General features: G+C 38.7%; 2 protein-coding genes across 2 annotated transcripts in view; one reads left to right on the top strand and one right to left on the bottom strand.

Moving 5' to 3' along the window:
• Nucleotides 1-14,228, bottom strand: part of LOC135214401 (uncharacterized) — a 33,802-nt gene extending 19,574 nt beyond the window's left edge. Inside the window, exon 1 of the mRNA XM_064248673.1 lies at nucleotides 14,020-14,228. The gene's annotated coding sequence lies outside the window, so the exon portion shown is untranslated. The remainder of the gene's footprint in view (nucleotides 1-14,019) is intronic.
• Nucleotides 14,229-16,622: 2,394 nt separating this feature from the next.
• On the top strand, nucleotides 16,623-18,029 carry LOC135211183 (craniofacial development protein 1-like). Its single transcript, XM_064244400.1, has 2 exons — nucleotides 16,623-16,768; nucleotides 17,798-18,029. The coding sequence occupies exons 1-2, from the start codon at nucleotides 16,623-16,625 to the stop codon at nucleotides 18,027-18,029; spliced, it is 378 nt and encodes a 125-aa protein (XP_064100470.1).
• Nucleotides 18,030-18,712: the final 683 nt, after the last annotated feature.

Genomic DNA, 18,712 nt, shown 5'->3' with positions numbered 1-18,712 from the left:
GCCTCAAAATGAAATGGTAAAAGTAAAGATTTTTGCACCAAACTTCGAAAACTGAAATATGTATTGAAGCTTTACATGATCTAGGGAATAGTATTTGTACAAATGTATACATACATACATACATACATACATACTACATACATACATACATACATACAGATACATACATATATAGATATATATATATATATATATATATGTGTGTGTGTGTACGTTGTATACATACCTATGTATATATGTATATGTACATATGTTTTACATATATAATTTAAAAACACACTCACATACACACACACATATTTATACTCGTATATATATGCAAGACGATATGCACTTGGACGTGTGCACATTTACTGCAATCAAGCACCATCAAGTCAAACAGCTTAAAAACTTAATTAGGGAACTGTCTGAAGGTATATTCGTTCCTGAAGAGCACCAAAAATGCTAAATCTGCTTTCTAAGAAAATATTATTTACGTCTCAAATTTCTAGGATGGTAAACAAGTACTATTGTACTAATAAGGTTGAATTGCTGGGACTATTACTGAGTAGTTTCTCTTTGCTTTATTTCTGTCATGGAAGACTCAGGTAGTGTATGCATAGATGTATATAATATATATGTATTTATGTGTGTATGTATGTATGTATGTATGTATATATATATATATATATATATATATATATATATATCTATAGATAGATAGATAGATAGATAATAAGATAGATAGATGCACGCACATACTACACCACTGAGTGATTATTATATATATATATATATATATATATATATATATATATATATATATATATATATATATATATAGTCTTTCATCCCCGAGGCAATTAAAACAGCCACAGGAAGGGTGATAACTGGTCTATTTATGTAGATAGTAACGAACTGATGATAATGGTTTTCTTTTAATCGTACAAAAACTGTTTTCGGCGGGATCTTATCGCAGGTCATTTTTACGAACATCAAAATAAAAGCTGTCAAGCACCTGGTCTGACCAGGTTTCTCTTTTTTCTATTTTATTTCTAATTTAACTTTACACAGGATTCGCTCTCTCTCTCTCTCTCTTAAATGAAGTTGGGATTTTTTTGTTCCTCTTTCTCTCTCTGTCTCTATCACGCATAAAATGAAGTTGGGATTTTTTTCTCTTTCTCGCTTAGATGAAGTTGGAATTATCTCTCTTCCTCGCTTAAATGAAGTTGGAATTTTTGTCCCTCTCTCTCTCTCTCTCTCTCTCGCTTAAATGAAGCTGGGATGTGCCCCCATCCGTCCCCCCTCTCTCTCTCTCTCTCTCTCTCTCTCTCTCTCTCTCGCATAAAATGAAGTTGTGATTTTTTTTCTCTCTCTCTCGCTTAGATGAAGTTGGAATTATGTCTCTCGCTTAAATGAAGTTGGGATTTTTTGTCTCCCCACCCCTCTCTCTCTCTCTTTCTCTCACGCATAAAATGAAGTTGGGATTTTTTTTCTCTTTCTCTCTTAGATGGAGTTGGAATTATCTCTCTTCCTCGCTTAAATGAAGTTGGAATTTTTTGTCCCTCTCTCTCTCTCTCTCTCGCTTAAATGAAGCTGGGATTTTTTTGTCCCCCCCCCTCTCTCTCTCTCTCTCACGCATAAAATGAAGTTGGGATTTTTTCTCTCTGTCTCTTGCTTAAATGAAGTTGGGATTCTCTCTCTCTTTAAATGAAGTTGGAATTTTTTGTCCCTCTCTCTCTCTCTCACGCATAAAATGAGATCATAAACAATCTATCCTAAAATTCCTGTATCTTTAACATAAGGAGAAACACCTTTTTCAGATCCTTTTAGACTTTTGAGTTGGGCTTTCCTACCCCCTACCCCCCCCCTCCACCCCAACAAGAGCATCAACAACAACAAAGTAGTGTGTAGGCTTACTTCCTAGTAAGAGGAAAAACTAAAGCATCAAGCTATTCCCAAGCACGCCATCCAAGCAAAAACATCACCATCTATCGATCTCGACCCTAAATTCGAACGCGCTGTTGACCCACCCGGTCGGGTCGAGCGTCGATTGATCGATTCCCGATACTGGATTATACTCCGATTACTATCGACGTTGTCATGAACTTGTACGTTGGTCGTTGTTATTTATAGTGAGCATACATTTTTAATAAGAAATTATCGTCATGAATCTTTATTATTATTATGATTATTATTTCCGGAAAGGAGAAAGCGCATTTCACGTAGCTGTAAAGGGAAAAACGTTCATGACAGTGAAGATAACGATGCATTCTTATGGAGAATAATATTATTATTATATAATATTATTATTATTTTCCATGCGTAGTTATCTTCACCCCTCATGAACGTTCTTCCTTTTACAGAAAGTGAAATGAGTTTCCTCCTTGCTGGAAGTAATAATCATATAATAATAATAATGATTCATAACGATAATTTCATATTAAAAGTGTATGCTCACTTTTAATAATAATAAAAAATAAAATAATAATCATTATCATTTTTATTATTATTATTCTCGTATAACAAACCAAAAGTCCATGTACCCATATGACAAACTTCATCAAAATAATATTCGTCCTGGGATAATACTAGTAGTAGTAGTTGACTACTTCGCCGCCTACGAATGGCTTTAGCCGGCTACAAACACTGTCATACGTAGAAAGACATGGCAGGCCATGACAGAACATACCTTGAAATAACAACTAATCAATAAAAATTATTCTCTCAAAAGAGAGAGAGAGAGAGAGAGAGATAGAGAGAGAGAGAGAGAGAGAGAGAGAGAGAGAGAGAGAGAGAGAGAGAGTCGGAAAAAATTTCAGTTGAGTATCCCTAAGATTCAACTAAAATGTTTGGTATTTGAACCTGGACTTAATTTCCCTTCCCATAATAATGCCTGCTCGCATTCGCAATAAAGGTATCGTAAATATCATTCCATAAATTGAAATGCTAAGAGCATAAACATATGCATGAAAAAAATAATGGAAATGAATCAAGTGAAAAAAAAAATTAATCTTACTCATGGTAGGGAACTCAGCTATACGCTATTAGGTTAGGTTTAATGTTTGAATATGTATATGTATATATGCCACATATATACGTAGATAGATAGATATAAACATACATATTGTATATATATATATATATATTATATATAGTATCTACTATATAAAAATGCATTTATTACCCAAAATCTTCATGCTCTCATACCAAGAAGGAAAAGTTCTCTTTACGTCATCTGATATGATTTCTAACTTTTAGTTATCCTTAGAATTTTTTTTTTCCTTTTTTTCGCATTCTCATACCAAACTTTCTTACATGTCATTGCCTTCGCAATGGTTGCAAGACATTTCCTGCAAGGGGTTGCAAAGCCTAAATCATCCCACTTGATTATACGTTAAGGTAGAGACCGTCCCGGTCAACACCTGACAATCATGATATGCAGGTGAATGGCATCCCTCTGGGGTTATAATTTTCCTTAACTGTTTTCCTGAAATTTCGAGAGAAACCAGATATTTCTGGTTCGTCTACGTCAGCCAGGTGGCGTGGCCGGGCGCGCCTTTCTCTTGGTATTCGTCTTATGTTTTTCTTCGGGGTGCTATAATACTATCTGATCATGCTACCTTTATTCTCCTGCCATTTTTTTTTTTTTATTGTTGGCGATTCGTTTGGCTATGTATGGAAGAAATCATAACCTGCACAACGTGTTGAGAGCCTTTCCAAGAGAGAGAGAGAGAGAGAGAGAGAGAGAGAGAGAGAGAGAGAGAGAGAGAGAGAGAGTAGTAGTAGCCAGTAGACCCCGTATTAAGGACAGTTTGCTAAGATACAAGACTGGACAGGCCACGATTTCATTCCTGAAGAATAAGCAATTAATATAACTCAAGATAAAAGCACACGATTATGGAACATGAAAAGAAGAAACACTAATTAATTAAGCAAGCTTCCAAAAATCAGAGACAGAACGAAAACTGAGTAACTGCAGGCCGCCTCCGTAGGTGGTTAGTGCCGTCAGTGGACCTCATGCGGTGCACTGTAGGCATTACTTAAGGTTCTTTGGAGCGTGCCTTCGGCTCCTAGCTGCAACCACTTTCGTTCCTTTTACTGTACCTCCTTTCATATTCTCTTCCTTCATCTTACTTTCCACCCTCTCCTAACACTTGATTCATAGTGCAATTGCTTTGAAGTTTTCTTCCTGTTACACCTTTCAAACCTTTTACTGTCAATTTCCATTTTAGCCCTGAATAACCTCATAGGTCCTAGTGCTTGGCCTCTGGCCTAAATTCTATATTCAACTCAACTTCAGGCCGCAGATTCTTCCCATACTTAGCCAAACACATCATCGACAATGAAAAATGGTTGGAGTATAGAGGTAGCATGACCAGATAGTATTAGCACCCTGAATAAAAACTCTAAAAAATACTAAGAGAAAGGTGCGGCTGCGGCCCACCTACCTGGCTGACGTAGACGAACCAGAAATTACTGGTTTCTCCTGAAGTTTTCGGAAAACACAAAAAAAAAAAAAAAATTATAGCCCCGAAGGATGCCATTTACCTGCATCGTGATTGGCGGGTGCTGTTGCCTGCGACGGTTCCATACTCATATTTACGTGCAATCAAGAGCAATAATTTAGGCCTTGCAAGTCTTTCTCAGGAACTGCCTTGCAACCCTTTTGAAGGCAATGGCAGGTAAGACATATTTATATGAGAATGCGAATATAGTAGGTCCCTTTTCTGAGAAATCTCGAAGGTGAGCAGTCATGTCGGATAACGTGTTGGGAACATGACTTACTAGTATTTATAAGTGCCTGAGGCTTTTGGGTGATGAATAATGCAAGATTACTTTGCCAGTAAAGATGCCTGACGCATGTTGAGAGAGAGAGAGAGAGAGAGAGAGAGAGAGAGAGAGAGAGAGAGAGAGAGAGAGAGAGAGAGGGCGCTACAGCTATGTAACAGGAAAGGTCAGTACGTCAACATTTGCAGCAGGTTAGACCTTTTCTTTGGACCTTGGTTAACCCTATACACTATAGTAGATTCACATCACCTTTGCATTTGATGTCCAGGCCAGTCCCTTACGACGCTCCTGATTGGCTGTTGATAAGCCAATCGCAGGGCTGGAAACTCTCAGTCTCTCTCGATAGTTCACATAGGCAGGATGTATGTATATGCCACCTCTCCTGAAGGATACGTCTTTCAAACGTATCCCTCAGGATAGGTGGAACGTGCATCCTGCTTATATGAACTCTCTGGAGACTGAGAGTTTCCAGCCCGGCGATTGGCTTATCAACAGCCAATCAGGAGCGTCGTAAGGGACTGGCCTAGACATCAAATGCACGGTTGATGTGAACCTACTATAGTAGAGTCCAGCTCATAGGCCAGAGCCGGACAACCGAAGTCATTTGTAATTACATCGACAAGACGTAGAAGAATCAGGGGGGGAGGGAGTTCTAAAGGGCTTATGAGACACCCCGTAAGGGGCTAGAGCGGTCAGTGCGCCTAGTGCGGTGCACTGTAGGCATTACTTGAGTTTTTTTGCAGCGTCCCTTCGGTCCCTAGCTGCAACCCCTTTCGTTCCCTTTACTGTACCCTCTTCCACCTTACTTTCCTTAACACTCTCCTAATACTTGATTCACAGTGTAACTACGAGGTTTTCCTCCAGTTACACCTTTCAAACCTTTAACTGTTAATTCCCGTTTCAGCGCTGAATGACCTCATAGGTCCCAGTGCTTGGCCTTTGGCCTAAATCCTATATTCAATTCAATTCTATGAGAAACGATGGCTACTCCAGTTCGTTTCGAGTCATGATTTTCAGACAGCTATCACTCACCGAGACGTGTGGCCCACTTAATGCTAAATCATAGGTACATATGGAAGCAGTGTTTCAGCACATCTAAGTTTTGTTCAACATGTTGAGGACGAATTAGAGTAACAGTAAGATTAACTTAAAAGATATCGGCAGAAATGTATGGAACGGAGTCTCGTAAATTCAATTTGCGTGTATAACGGATATTAAAATCAGATTTGTCGATTTGGCATGACTAAGAGTCGAAAGTTCATATTCTGTAAAAGAAAACTATTGAGATGGCTATTTTTCTGTCCGCCCTCTGATTTGAAAAACTACTGAGGCTACAGCACTGCAAATTGGTATATTGATCACCCACCATCCAATCATCAAACATACCAAATTGCAATTGTACTCCTTTAGCCTCAGTAGTTTTTATTTTTCAAGGTTAAAGTTAGCCATGATCGTGCGTCTAGCAACGCTATGAGTCAGGCCACTACCGGTCTGTGGCTGAAAGTTTCATGGGTCGCGGCTCACACAGCATTGTACCGAGGCCACCGAAAGGTAGATCTATTTTCGGTGGTCTTGATTATACTTTACAGAAAAATCGATTTTGTCAAAGAAACTTCGGAGAACTTTTCACTTGTCAGAATTGCCTGTTTTGGTGCATTAAAAAAATAAGTAAATAAAAAACTTGCTATTTACAACTGGACTTAGCGCAGGTAAATTCAAGGTCCTTGGGTGAACTTTTATCATGACCTTATGTCTTAGCTTGAAGAAAGGAGCTGGCTCATCAGCGACTGAGAGATGTCTATTAATATTAAGAATTTGTGCCTTTTTCTCTCTCTCAATCTTTCAGACCTAAGCAAATTGAGGAAGAACCTTTCACAGTTGGAACTTGAACAAAATAGCCAATGACTTAATGCCTCGACGTGGAGAAAGGACTGCATTCATAGGCAAACGAAAGTGACTTATGACTACAATAGTGTGATGACGAGTGACCTTCAGATCCTCAAGGTTCAATTTGAAATGAAAGCGGTCAGGCGACATCGCCACGTGCATCGAAGTGGTGGGCTAATAAAGGACAATTCTCTCTCTCTCTCTCTCTCCCCGAAATAAACTTCAAGTTGACAAGTCTTCAAAATACTCAGCGAAAGTGAAAGTCTCTTTTTATTCATGTGAGCGCACATCCACATTCCATATATATATAATATATATAGATATATATATATATATATATATATATATAATATATATATGAGTACTGATATTCTTGCACATCTATCCTTCCGAAAATTAAGCTCCTAATGCACATCACAGTAGAATTCAGTAAAATTTTGTAATAATTTACACGTAAAGGTGTAAAAGTATATATATACATACATACATAATATATGTCCACACGAGAAAAGTCGCTCTAAAAACAAATTACATAAAACACTAATATATCGAGTGAATGAGAGCACTCCGATCCGACGGCAATACTCTTTCGAAATACGTGTTAATTTATTTACGGGCTTCTGTTTTACAAACGCATGTAAAATACGTGTATGTATATATATATATATATATATATATATATATATAATATATATATATATATCATAATGAAATAAAGGTGTAATAGATACGACTGGAAGGGTTAGAGGCCACGAGAGTGAGAGCAGCAATCTTCATTGATTGCAAGCTTTGCATTCGCAGATATGGCTGTCCGTTTAATTCCCCCTAAAAAATAACCATCCCCGTCCGGATATGACGGTGGCGCGTGCCAACGTAGGCGTTAACCTTTTAGAAACTTCCCGTTTCCGGACACGTCCACTTATTATAATTCAAAACATGGAGGCGATTGAATAGAACATGACGAAAAGCCCCATGCAATACAGTGACTATAAATGTAAATTAGAATAGCACAGATGAAATGAATCAGTCATTTGCCGACGTTCCCCACTCGCGGTGCACTGTAGGCTTTACTTTAGCTTCTTTGCAGTGTCCCTTCGTACCGTAGTTGCAACCCTTTTTCATTCCTTTGACTGTACCTCCGTGCATATGCTCTTTCTTCCATCTTTATTACCACCTTCTCCTAACAATTGTTTTTATAGTGCAACTGCTAAGAGGTTTTCCTCTTGGCACACCTTTCTACTGTCAGTTTCCGTTCCAGCGCTGGATGACCTCATAAGTCACAGCAGCACTTGGCCTTTGGCATAAATTCTATATTTCATTCCAGATGCTGGAGTTTTGAACCAATTTTGTCTGGTATTTGTCAGTTTGCTTTGAATCTCACTTTGCATCACAGCCTGTATGTGAATGGTTTGCTTCCAACAAGTACTTTTTAAACAAGAAGTCAAGTTTGTGTCTGTTTACTTTTGTATCTAAGAACTGAACATATGAATTGTAGTGGAATCGTAAGTTTGAAAATTGATTTTTAATTCCTCCGGTGGTTTTGGAACATTTAAAATATTTTTTTTTTGGGGGGGGGGGGGGGAAAAAAAACAAATTTTTTTTTGTTTGTTTTTCAGTTTTTTCAGTTGTAGTAATATGTACCTAATTTTGCTGCCTCCTCACCATTAACTTTGAACTTCAATCTTCTTCCTTCTTCTTCTTCTTTCCCACCGTTATCCCTACACTAGGGTCGGTTGCCTGATGCGCCTTCTCCACTATACCTTCTATCAAAGACATCATTCTTCACCAAACCTCTTCTCTCCATAACTTCCTTCATTTTAGCTCGCCATCTATAATTCTCTGTCTCCCTCTCGATCTTCTTCCTCTTAACAGGTTCATCCCAAGCCCTCTTATATTCAAGCAAACCAAAATGGCAATCTATTTCTGTCCGCCAATACTCAGGGCCATATTTGATAATCATTTATTTCCTAACCGTCTTTGGCGCTTTTTCTTTCCGTATCAAACCCCATCTTTCTCGTAGCAGAATGATAGCTTTTATCAAGCATAAGCAAGTTTTTATGAGCGTCCACTATCACCGAAGGTCGTGGGACACATTAACTCCTACCTCCCACCAAAGAGACACAGACTAATCTCTAAATTCTTGCCAAACAAACGCAGTGATTGTTGGTAATTCCAACCAAACAAGCAAGCATTGTATTCTCCTACCTCCCAGCAAACAAACGTGATGCAGACTCCTGATTTTCATAACACAAGCTTTAGAGGCTCCCAGCTCGCTTTTAAAAAAATAATCTGTTCCCAGTCCCATCAAACAATAACATACGTAGGCTTCTCTAGCTCTTACGAAATGACCACACAGCACACTTTACAATCTCCACCAAACAAGCACAATGTAAGTAGTACATAGCTCCCACCAAGGGAACACTGTGTTGGCCCTGAGCGAGCTCCCATCGTACAGACACACACATGCACACACACACACACGTGTAGGTCTGAACTTCCACCAAAGGAACAAGAAATGTAAGAGCCTTGCACCTAACAAATAAACATGCAGTGTAAACGACTAACTCCTAAAGAAAACCTAACATCAGGTGTTACCAATTAATGCAATGCAGCCTAGCTTAAGCACAGTGCGAGCTCTTTGTCCCCATCAACCAAACACAATTTAGGATCCAACCGAATTAACACATAATGCAGTAGACCACTTGCTTGTAGCAAACAAGCACAGTGTACGGGACACGTATTTCCCAATAAGCACATACTCCCATCAGAGAGGCACAATGTAGGCTCCTGACTTCCGCTAGACAAACACATACTGTAGCTTCTGGGTGGTCAGATGGGACGCTGTTAAAATATCCTAAAATCACGAGAATAAAGTAGAATAGAATTTAGGTAAAAATCCAAGCGCCGGACCTATGATGTTAATTAGCGCTGAAACGGAAGCTGACAAGAAAAAAGGTTTTAATTAAAGGTGTAACAGGAGGAAAACCTCAAAGCAGTTGCACTATGAATCGGTTGTTAAGAGAGGGATGAGGAAAGATGAAAGAAAAAATATGAGCTGAGGTAAAGTACGAGTAATGCAACTGGTTGCAGCTAAGGACCGAAGGGACGCTGCAAAGCACCTTTTAAGTAATATCTTCAGGTGCACTGACGGCGCTACCCCACAAACGGGACCGAGAATAGAGATACAGTGCCACCGAGACCAACGGTGCCACCATCTATGCCTTCACTTTCCCCAAAATCTCCATACTCCTCTCTTTAGACTTTTGACTTTCCCTCTCGAGCTGCGACGCCTTGGAACGTTTTCTCTTCGAAATGCACTTCCCTCCCCCTTCCTATAACCCTCCAAGTCATTCAGATCGACTTGACTGGCAAGGTGAGTGACAGGTCCGAGTGCCCTGACTTCATGAAAGGCCCTTTGCCAATAGAAAAGGATATACGCATAGAAAACGACACCCCCATACGATGTACCCCGTGACCTCAAGCTCTGGTCCTCGTGTGAGATACAGCGGGTTAATTATGTTCTCCCTTGAGGTTTATGCAAGATATCAAACGGCGTTTAATTTTACATTTTGCAATAAGCATTTTTTTTCTGACTAATTGCTTGCAGAGGAGGAATGTGAAATTTAAAATGTTAAAAAAAAATAAAAAAAACGGGTTGGCTGTAACTTGTAAATATCTAAGAATAAATCCATGATGGCTGGTATATAATGAGAGTTAATGTAAATACATCATCTACAAGTGATAAACGTCCAGATGACCTCTACTTATATATCTTTTTCGTAGTTTTGGCTTTAATCCTAAGACTTGAAAACATTCCTTAAGTTCTGTTTTGGTTTGATTATGTAAAAAGAACACAGAGTAGAATAAAAAATATTCTACTCAATGGACAACGCTCGTAATGGAGTGTTGTTGAGTCAAGAGCCATGAATATTTGATCTAATTTGAGCATTACATCACCTTGAACGTGGTTTATCATTCAGTCTAAAATATAAGATGGTGAACATCATAAAGGCCTTGGCTTCTATAAACACACACACACACACACATATATATATATATATATATATTATATATATATATATATATACATATATATAATATATATATATAGATAGAGAAGAGTAGAGAGAGAAGAGGAAGAGATGAGCAGAAAAAAACGGGGGGAGGGAAGATTGAGAGAGAGAGAGAGAGGGGGAGAGAGGAGGAGAGCAGAGAGACGAGAGAGAGAGAGAGAGAGAAGGAGAGAGAGAGAGAGAGAGAGAGAGAGAGAGAGGCTGCGGTCTGAAGTAGATAAAGAAGTTGCTTATTCTTGTACTTGTCTCTGAAAAACTACCTTTCGTAGCTTTACATTTTCCGAAAATAATATTTCTGAACAAAGTGTGGTGTAAAATTTACCGGTAAGAAGCGCGCTCGCGCACACACACATATATATATACACTAAATAAAACGCTATATGTATCCAAGCTCTCAATGGCCATTTGATAAGTATGCAGTGCGGAGAGCTTAGCTCGAACTTCGGGACGGTATGTAATGTCCACTTGGGTTGGGAGTTTCTCTTTTAACCTTTCCATTATCAAAGTAAATTTTGACTATGATAACTAAATTAAATCATACCTATATATATTTTTTAAAAATATAAATTTAATATATATATATATATATATATATATATATATATAATATATATATTATATATTATATATATATATAAGTGTGTGTGTGTTTACTTCAAGAGAAGTGTTAGAGAGTTTATAGCGATTCAAGTCCCTGGTGTTTTCTGTACAGCCCTTGTGTTGGCCCATGGGGAGTTTATCGAGTTGACGATGATGAAATAGCCCCGGAGATACGGTTTCAAAAGAATTAAAACCAGTAAAGGGTTCTTGAGTATTTTTACTGTGAGCCCCCTGTTAGGTCTCCAGGTTCTTTTTTGTTTGTTTTTCATCTGTAGTGTATATTGTTTATAACATCAACATGCGCGTAAAATATATACGCAAATAGTCATCAGCTTAGAAGTGATTTTGGTAACGTAAGGTAACATTATTCCGGCGAGCTGGATCACACTTGGGACTGGTTACGTATGATGTGAATTATGAAATCGTGATCTTCCTTACATCAACTTTGTGACAGATGTATAAGAAGTGTCAGTCTAATTTCATTTTATTCTTGGGAACCTTCTACCCTTACATGTCAAATTAATTGGAGGAAGGCTTATAAAATCAGATGGTGGATTATGTTCATTACATGCTCATGTGTACTATCGTACTATTTAACCTCACTGCGGATCGGCATGGTTCCGCATGTAACAGTCTACGGGAAATAAACTATACGTTTAGATTTGCCATCGTCCGGGCAAGGGTCAGCTTGTCTCATCGCTGGCTCTTACGTCACTATACAGAATAAAAGATACCTTTGTCGGAACTTCTAGACGGCAGGTTGCTTTATTGGTATAGAAACTTGCTATCTCAACGCTTTCCCGTAGCCTAGCTTTTTTTATTATTATTATTATCCACATATATATTGTGAGTAAAACACTCGCTTCATTGGCATGAGTGACGGATTTGAATTTCATGCAAAACATGGTTATGTCTCTGTTTGCATACACAATGAGTCTAAAACCTAGTCGATTGTATCCAGTGCCAGCCAATTTCAGATACGCCTAGCAACTTCATCCTAAACGAGAAGTTAACACTCGGAGTTACCATCTATAAAGGGAAAATGATAGTCCAGTCATCTAAGTTAAGCAAAATTAGGTAAGGTCAGTAACTGGATGGATGACCACTAAGAAATACCGAGGCCGTGGGCTTCCTTATATATATATATATATATATATATATATATATATATATATATATATATGTGTGTGTGTGTGTGTGTGTGTGTGTGTGTGTGTGTGTGTGTGTGTGTGTGTGTATAGGCCCGGGATATCAGTGGGGCAGGGCGAGGAAATACCAGCCTTATTCAAAGTCGACTTGCGAAAAACCGAAAGGGTTAGCTACACCTTTTGGCGCGCCCTCTGTAAGGGGAAAAGCGTTAGGAAAATATTACCCACACACACACACTCACTATATATATATATATATATATATATATATATATATATATATATAGATATATATATATATATATAAATGTGTGTGTGTGTGTATGTATGTATATGTATATGTATATAGTATATATATATATATATATATATATATATATATATATATATATATATATATATACGATTTGATACATCTGATACGCCACGAAACGTCTAATCACTGGACTTTGCGAATACCCTAGACAGAAGCCATATGCCGGTCCAGTGAAAGATCGATATTCCAACGATTTCTATGAGAGAGAGAGAGAGAGAGAGAGAGAGAGAGAGAGAGAGAGAGAGAGAGAGAGAGAGAGAGATTTATGTCTAATTATTTTTTTTAAAGATATATGCCTACTCATTCCTTTATTCAGTGTTGATAGAAAAGAGAGCCAGTCTTTTCTAGTCTTTAAAAAAAAATCCTTGGTCTAAAAGCGATTAAATGAAGTAGTCAAAATACCTGCAGCTATATAGTACCTACCAGGTGTTCCGTTATCATGTAGTACCTACAATTGCTGAAACATGTCACACCATCACCTCATATTCAACGTAATTCACTATTTTTATTTGTACTTTCTTACTGACTCGAAGCTATCTTTATATCTAGAATGACGTCAATGTCACTACATGTAAATAATATATGATTTTTGGTTGAATTGAAGCTGTCGCTTTCAATATCCAGTAAAATATGATTGGCATTAAATATCTTTTATATGTCGATTTAATATGACGTCAGAATTCGCCGTCTGGTCATTAATTGCAGTATTTAATCGATCCGAAGCTATTTCATCCATTATCACGTAAAACGTACGTGTTCATTACAGGTAAGACTAAGACTTAACGTGCATTATATGACCCTTAAAATATCTGCCTTATCTATTAGGAAATGACGTAACGACCACGTTCACACCTTTAAATTTTATATTTCATTAGTTTATTCTACAGCCACAATGCCTTAGAAAAACTCAATGAATACACAATAGCGTTTATTGGCCACCTAGGCCAAAACTTTACTTTTACACATTTTTTTTCAAAATGAGAAAACCTGCGATATATAATTTGATAAAACTTGAAGTCACGCTCATCTCTGTGATAGCATATCATACAGGAGTTTGTTAAGAAAATTTTCGCTTAAATGCAATGCAAAACTATTGGTGGTGTGTTCTGACTGTACTGTAATTATTATCCCGCCACCTTCATGTATCGGCAAATAATACCACTACAGCTAACAAGTTGAGCACAACTAAAATTTACAAGACGCTTGTAAAGGGCGAAGCACCTACCTTTCTGCCCGAGGATAACAAAATACCAGTGTTGAATGGGCAAGCAGACACGTCACTTCCACTAAGATATTTTGGCAATGATTCCCTTACTCAGCCTTGGTTGACGACTCGAGTCATCGTCGAGAGAGCCACCAAGCGCTAGAACCACACCTCCCGACTGCTGAGTGACAACTGAAGCTTAGAGTTAAGTTAGCCGCCGACGCCGAGTCACTTGTCTCACTCTCAGTTGCAGTGGTTGAATTTGGTGTGCAACTCTCGTTCACTCTTCTTCTTCCTCTTTCTGGGGAGTGTTTTGGTTGTCGGTCGCCAAGTAGCGGCATACTTCACATATTTTCCTTGTTTACAGACAAGTGATGTTGAGTTCTCTGTGGAAAGACTATAAATTCTCTAACGCATGTAGTGGTTTACATAAGGGAACTTTACCTTAACAAGCTAGATTAAATACTGGTACTAGTCGTTACAGCAGGGCTATTCTCTGGCCATATCTCGATGGAGGGATGAGTGAATCTGAGTGATGTCATAGTCTTTGTTTAACACTGACCTTTCTCTGAGCGCAGCAGCCGTGTAGGCCTTCCCCATTTACCTGATATAAATGTTACTGCAAATGTAAACAGTAACATATATTCTCCCCGATTAATTTCGTCTACAGAACTTTGGCTGTTACAAAGGTATATTTATAGCTATTCGCATACTGCGTTTAATCACCCTGGTTTATATAGCAGTGATTAACGCACTGTGATCAGAATATAATTCTCTCTCTCTCTCTCTCTCTCTCTCTCTCTCTCTCTCTCTCTCTCTCTCTCTCCCCACGCGTTTATGCATGAATGCGTAAAGTCACTATGCTGATTTCATCTTGTTTTCAGTCACACCAGAAATCATCATTTTAATGTAGTTTATCTGAAGATGTCTGACAGGTTATGATGAACTTGTGTTGCTAGTTCAGGTAATTTTCTTGCTATTGATAATTGAGGTTGCTTCTACTAGCATGGGACGTTGTATTTGTTCGTGAAGTGTAACTCTAATGATCAGCACACTCAGACTGGTAAAAAAAAAAAAAAAAAAAAAAAAAAAAACAGCCTCTAAGTAAATGCAGTCTTTAGGGACAGAGCGGCAGAGTGCTTTAAATAGTAATAGCCTGGGAAATTACCTCTTAACCCACTAACCTTTTAAAAGTGTTTTGACGTGAACAAAAGATTTTGTTTACAACTGCGGCATAACTAGTTTAAAACGGTCTGTTTAATAAACGCTGTTTCTTTACAGTGCACTTTTATATATTATATATATATATATATATATATATATATATATATATAATATATATAATATATATCATATGTGTGTATGTGTACACGAAGACACCACATTTTATTTGTTTATGCATGGAGGCGTGTGAGTTTGTGTGTGTGTGTGTGTGAATGAATGAATGCACCGTATGTCTCACAAAGGTTCTCGTCGGAACCGAACTAATCTGCATCGATCCGGAATTAGGAAAATTACCACGTAATAGAGGGCTGGTTGCGACGAATGACGAATCCCTGACGGCCGTTTTAAGCCTTTAGTAGTTTCGTAACCACTTCCTCTGACGCAAAAAGAAAATAAAAAGGAGGGAAAGCAAGATAAATTCAGAAGGAAAAAAAAGTGCATCGTCAGGAGCGCTCCCCGTGCCACTCCTTTGCTGTTAGAAGGATCTCCTAGGACTGACACGCCCCCTCTCCCTCTTCCTCTCCCTTATTCCCCTTTCGTTATCCCTCCATCTTCTCCTCACTCGCACCTGTTCTCCTCTTACTCACATCCGGGCTTACTTTACTTTGCTTACTTTATCTTCCCGCCACTGGCCAGTGGCATGAGGCTGATACAGTTCGTCCTCATCTGTCTCTATCCCGAGCCATTTCCCTCGCTTCCTCTTGGTTCTGGATTTCATCTTCAAGATCTCTGACAATTATGTCTATCCACCTCGTTCTTGGTCTACCCAGCGGTCTTCTTCCTATTTCTCAACATGTCCAAACCATTCCATCATAGCGCCTCAGTGGCGTGGTTGGCATGGTGTTTGCGTCCCACCTCGGTGGTCGCGTGTTCGATTCTCGGCCATTCCATTGAGGAGTGAGAGATGTGTATTTCTGGTGATAGAAGTTCACTCTCGACGTAGTTCGGAAGTCACGTAAAGCTGTTGGTCCCGTTGCTGAATAACCACTGGTTCCATGCAACGTAAAAGCACCATACAAACAAACAAACAAACCATTCCAGTCTTACCATCTTCAGCCTGATACGGACTGGCCTTTGCCTCAGTCTCATCCTGATGTCTTCATTCCTAACAAAATCGTCCCATTTAATGCCAAGTATCCTCGTCAGCAGCTTCACATCCGGGCTCCGAGACCAAAATTAGACCTAACTCGGTATAGGACAGAAAGTAAACAAAAAAAGAAAAAAAAAAGAACTTGATTCACTCAAGCACAGGCACGCATATGCACGCACCAAACAAGTAATCAAAGGTTCTATAGTAGATTCACATCAACCGTGCATTTGATGTCTAGGCCAGTCCCTTACGACGCCAATCATAGGGCTGGGAACTCACAGTCTCTCTCGAGAGAGTTCATATAAGCAGGATGTATGTTCCACCTCTCCTGAGGGATATTTTTGAAAGACGTATCCCTCAGGAGATGAAACACAGATCATACCCGTGTGAACTCTCTCGAGAGACTGAGAGTTTCCAGCCCTGTGACTGGCTTATCAACAGCCAATCAGGAGCGTTGTAAGGGACTGTCCTAGACATCAAATGCACGGTTGATGTGAATCTACTATAGTAGTCACACGCATCGTTTTCGCGGCATTCTTATCTGGTTTCTTTCTTCTGTGGACAGAAATAGTTGAATCATATGAGTAATACACCTGGTTTAATCAGTCTGAAACTTGTGAAATGTCGTGATAAATTAGGTTCGTATGTTTTATGCATTTATGCATTTATCCCGCAGCTCAATAACCTTGTATCTTCTCCACGGATGCTAGAAGGCTCCCAGGATTTTGATTTTGATCTTAAACGAAATTATTATAAGAGGTAGTTTCCTCTCTTGATCTTCCTCTTTCGATCCCAGTCCACCTTCCAGAGCAGCCCACAGTCCCAGAGCAGCCCCACAGTCCCAGCCCAGCTTCCATAGCAACCAACAGTCCCAGTCCACCTTCCTAGGCTAAGTGGCTGTGAGAGGTAATCAGAATCCACAAGAAACTTGACCGAGCGCGTGACTTCTGCGTTGACCCAGATCTTGAAAATGCATGTAGAAACACCTGCTATCCGGGACAAGTGTGTGCTACTCGTTTAACAGAACGGTGACGTCACAGCTCCACGCTGCCAGGAACAATGGATCATTCGTTCTCTTTCCAGTATGACTGATATGATGTTGAAGCTCGTATGTTCCGAATAGTTGACGACAGTGCTTGAACAGGCAGCGTGCATCTTTGCCCTCAATTTCAGACAAAAGTTTCTCAAGTGGTTTTAAGCGGTTTATCTTTATTTACTCAGTATAGTCATCAGTGTCGTAGAGATAAAAACAGGTTTCCCTATTTTTGTTCTTTCAAAGATAAAAACAAGAGAACTGGCTCATATAATTATGATCTTTTACGCAACATTTTTGCATTATTGGTCATGTTAATTTGCATACATCTTGACCAGTAATAATAGCAATTATTTTCCACGAGAGAAAGGAATGTAAAAAAGAAAAAGAAAAGAGAGGAAACGTGGATGTACTCAGGAAGTGGTGTACATTCTTCGTGTGCATTTGAGCAGGTGGTCGAAAGAAGAAACCATGATTTGTACAAAAACGGCCACGGAGGAGGACCCAAAAGAAGAAGGAGAAGAACCCAAAAAGAAGAAGAATACTCCAAAACAAGAAACGAAGAAGAACCCAAAACAAGAAGTTGAAGAGAAAAAGGAAGAGTCCAAACAAGAAGAAGAAGAAGAAGAAGAACCCAAAGCAAGAAGAAGAAAAGGAAGAATCCAAAGCATGAAGAATAAGTAGACGAAGAAAAATAACCCAAAACAAGAAGAAGAAAAGGAAGAAGAATCCAAAGCAAGAAGAATAAATAGAAGAAGAAGAAGAACCCAAAACAAGTATAATAAGGAGAAGAAGAAGAAGAAGAAGAAGAAGAAGAAGAAGAAGAAGAACCTAAAACAAGAAGAAGAAGAACCCAAAACAAGAAGAAGGAAACGAGCCCAAAACAAAAAGAGTAATAAGAAGAAAGCCAAGCAAAGAGAAGACGGAAATACACAATAACTCATAAGAAGAGCAACATCAACAACAAAAACAACACCAAAACAAAGTAAGATTAACAATAGTATCAAAAACTGAAATCAGGAACTGTCGAACAACTTAAAAGGAAAGAATGAAGAATAACAGTAAAACAATAATCCCGAAATAAATGCGAAGAGGAGCAACAACACACAGAATCAATATGAATGGGAGCAACAACAATAGCAATCACTATGAATTACAGCAACAACACCCAACTTCAATACGAAAAGGAGCAACAACAACCGAAATCAATACTAATGGGAGCAACAACACCCAAAATCAGTGCGAGTGGGAGCAACTACATCCGAAATCGGGTTGGAAAGGAGCAGCATCACCTAATATCAGTAAGAAAAGAACAATAACAACCGAAAATCAACACGAAAAAGGAGCAACAAACCTGAAGTCAATAC

This window comes from Macrobrachium nipponense, chromosome 19 (genome assembly GCF_015104395.2).
Source record: "Macrobrachium nipponense isolate FS-2020 chromosome 19, ASM1510439v2, whole genome shotgun sequence".
Classification (NCBI taxonomy): Eukaryota; Metazoa; Arthropoda; class Malacostraca; order Decapoda; family Palaemonidae; genus Macrobrachium; species Macrobrachium nipponense.
This window is presented reverse-complemented; position numbering and strand designations above follow the sequence as displayed.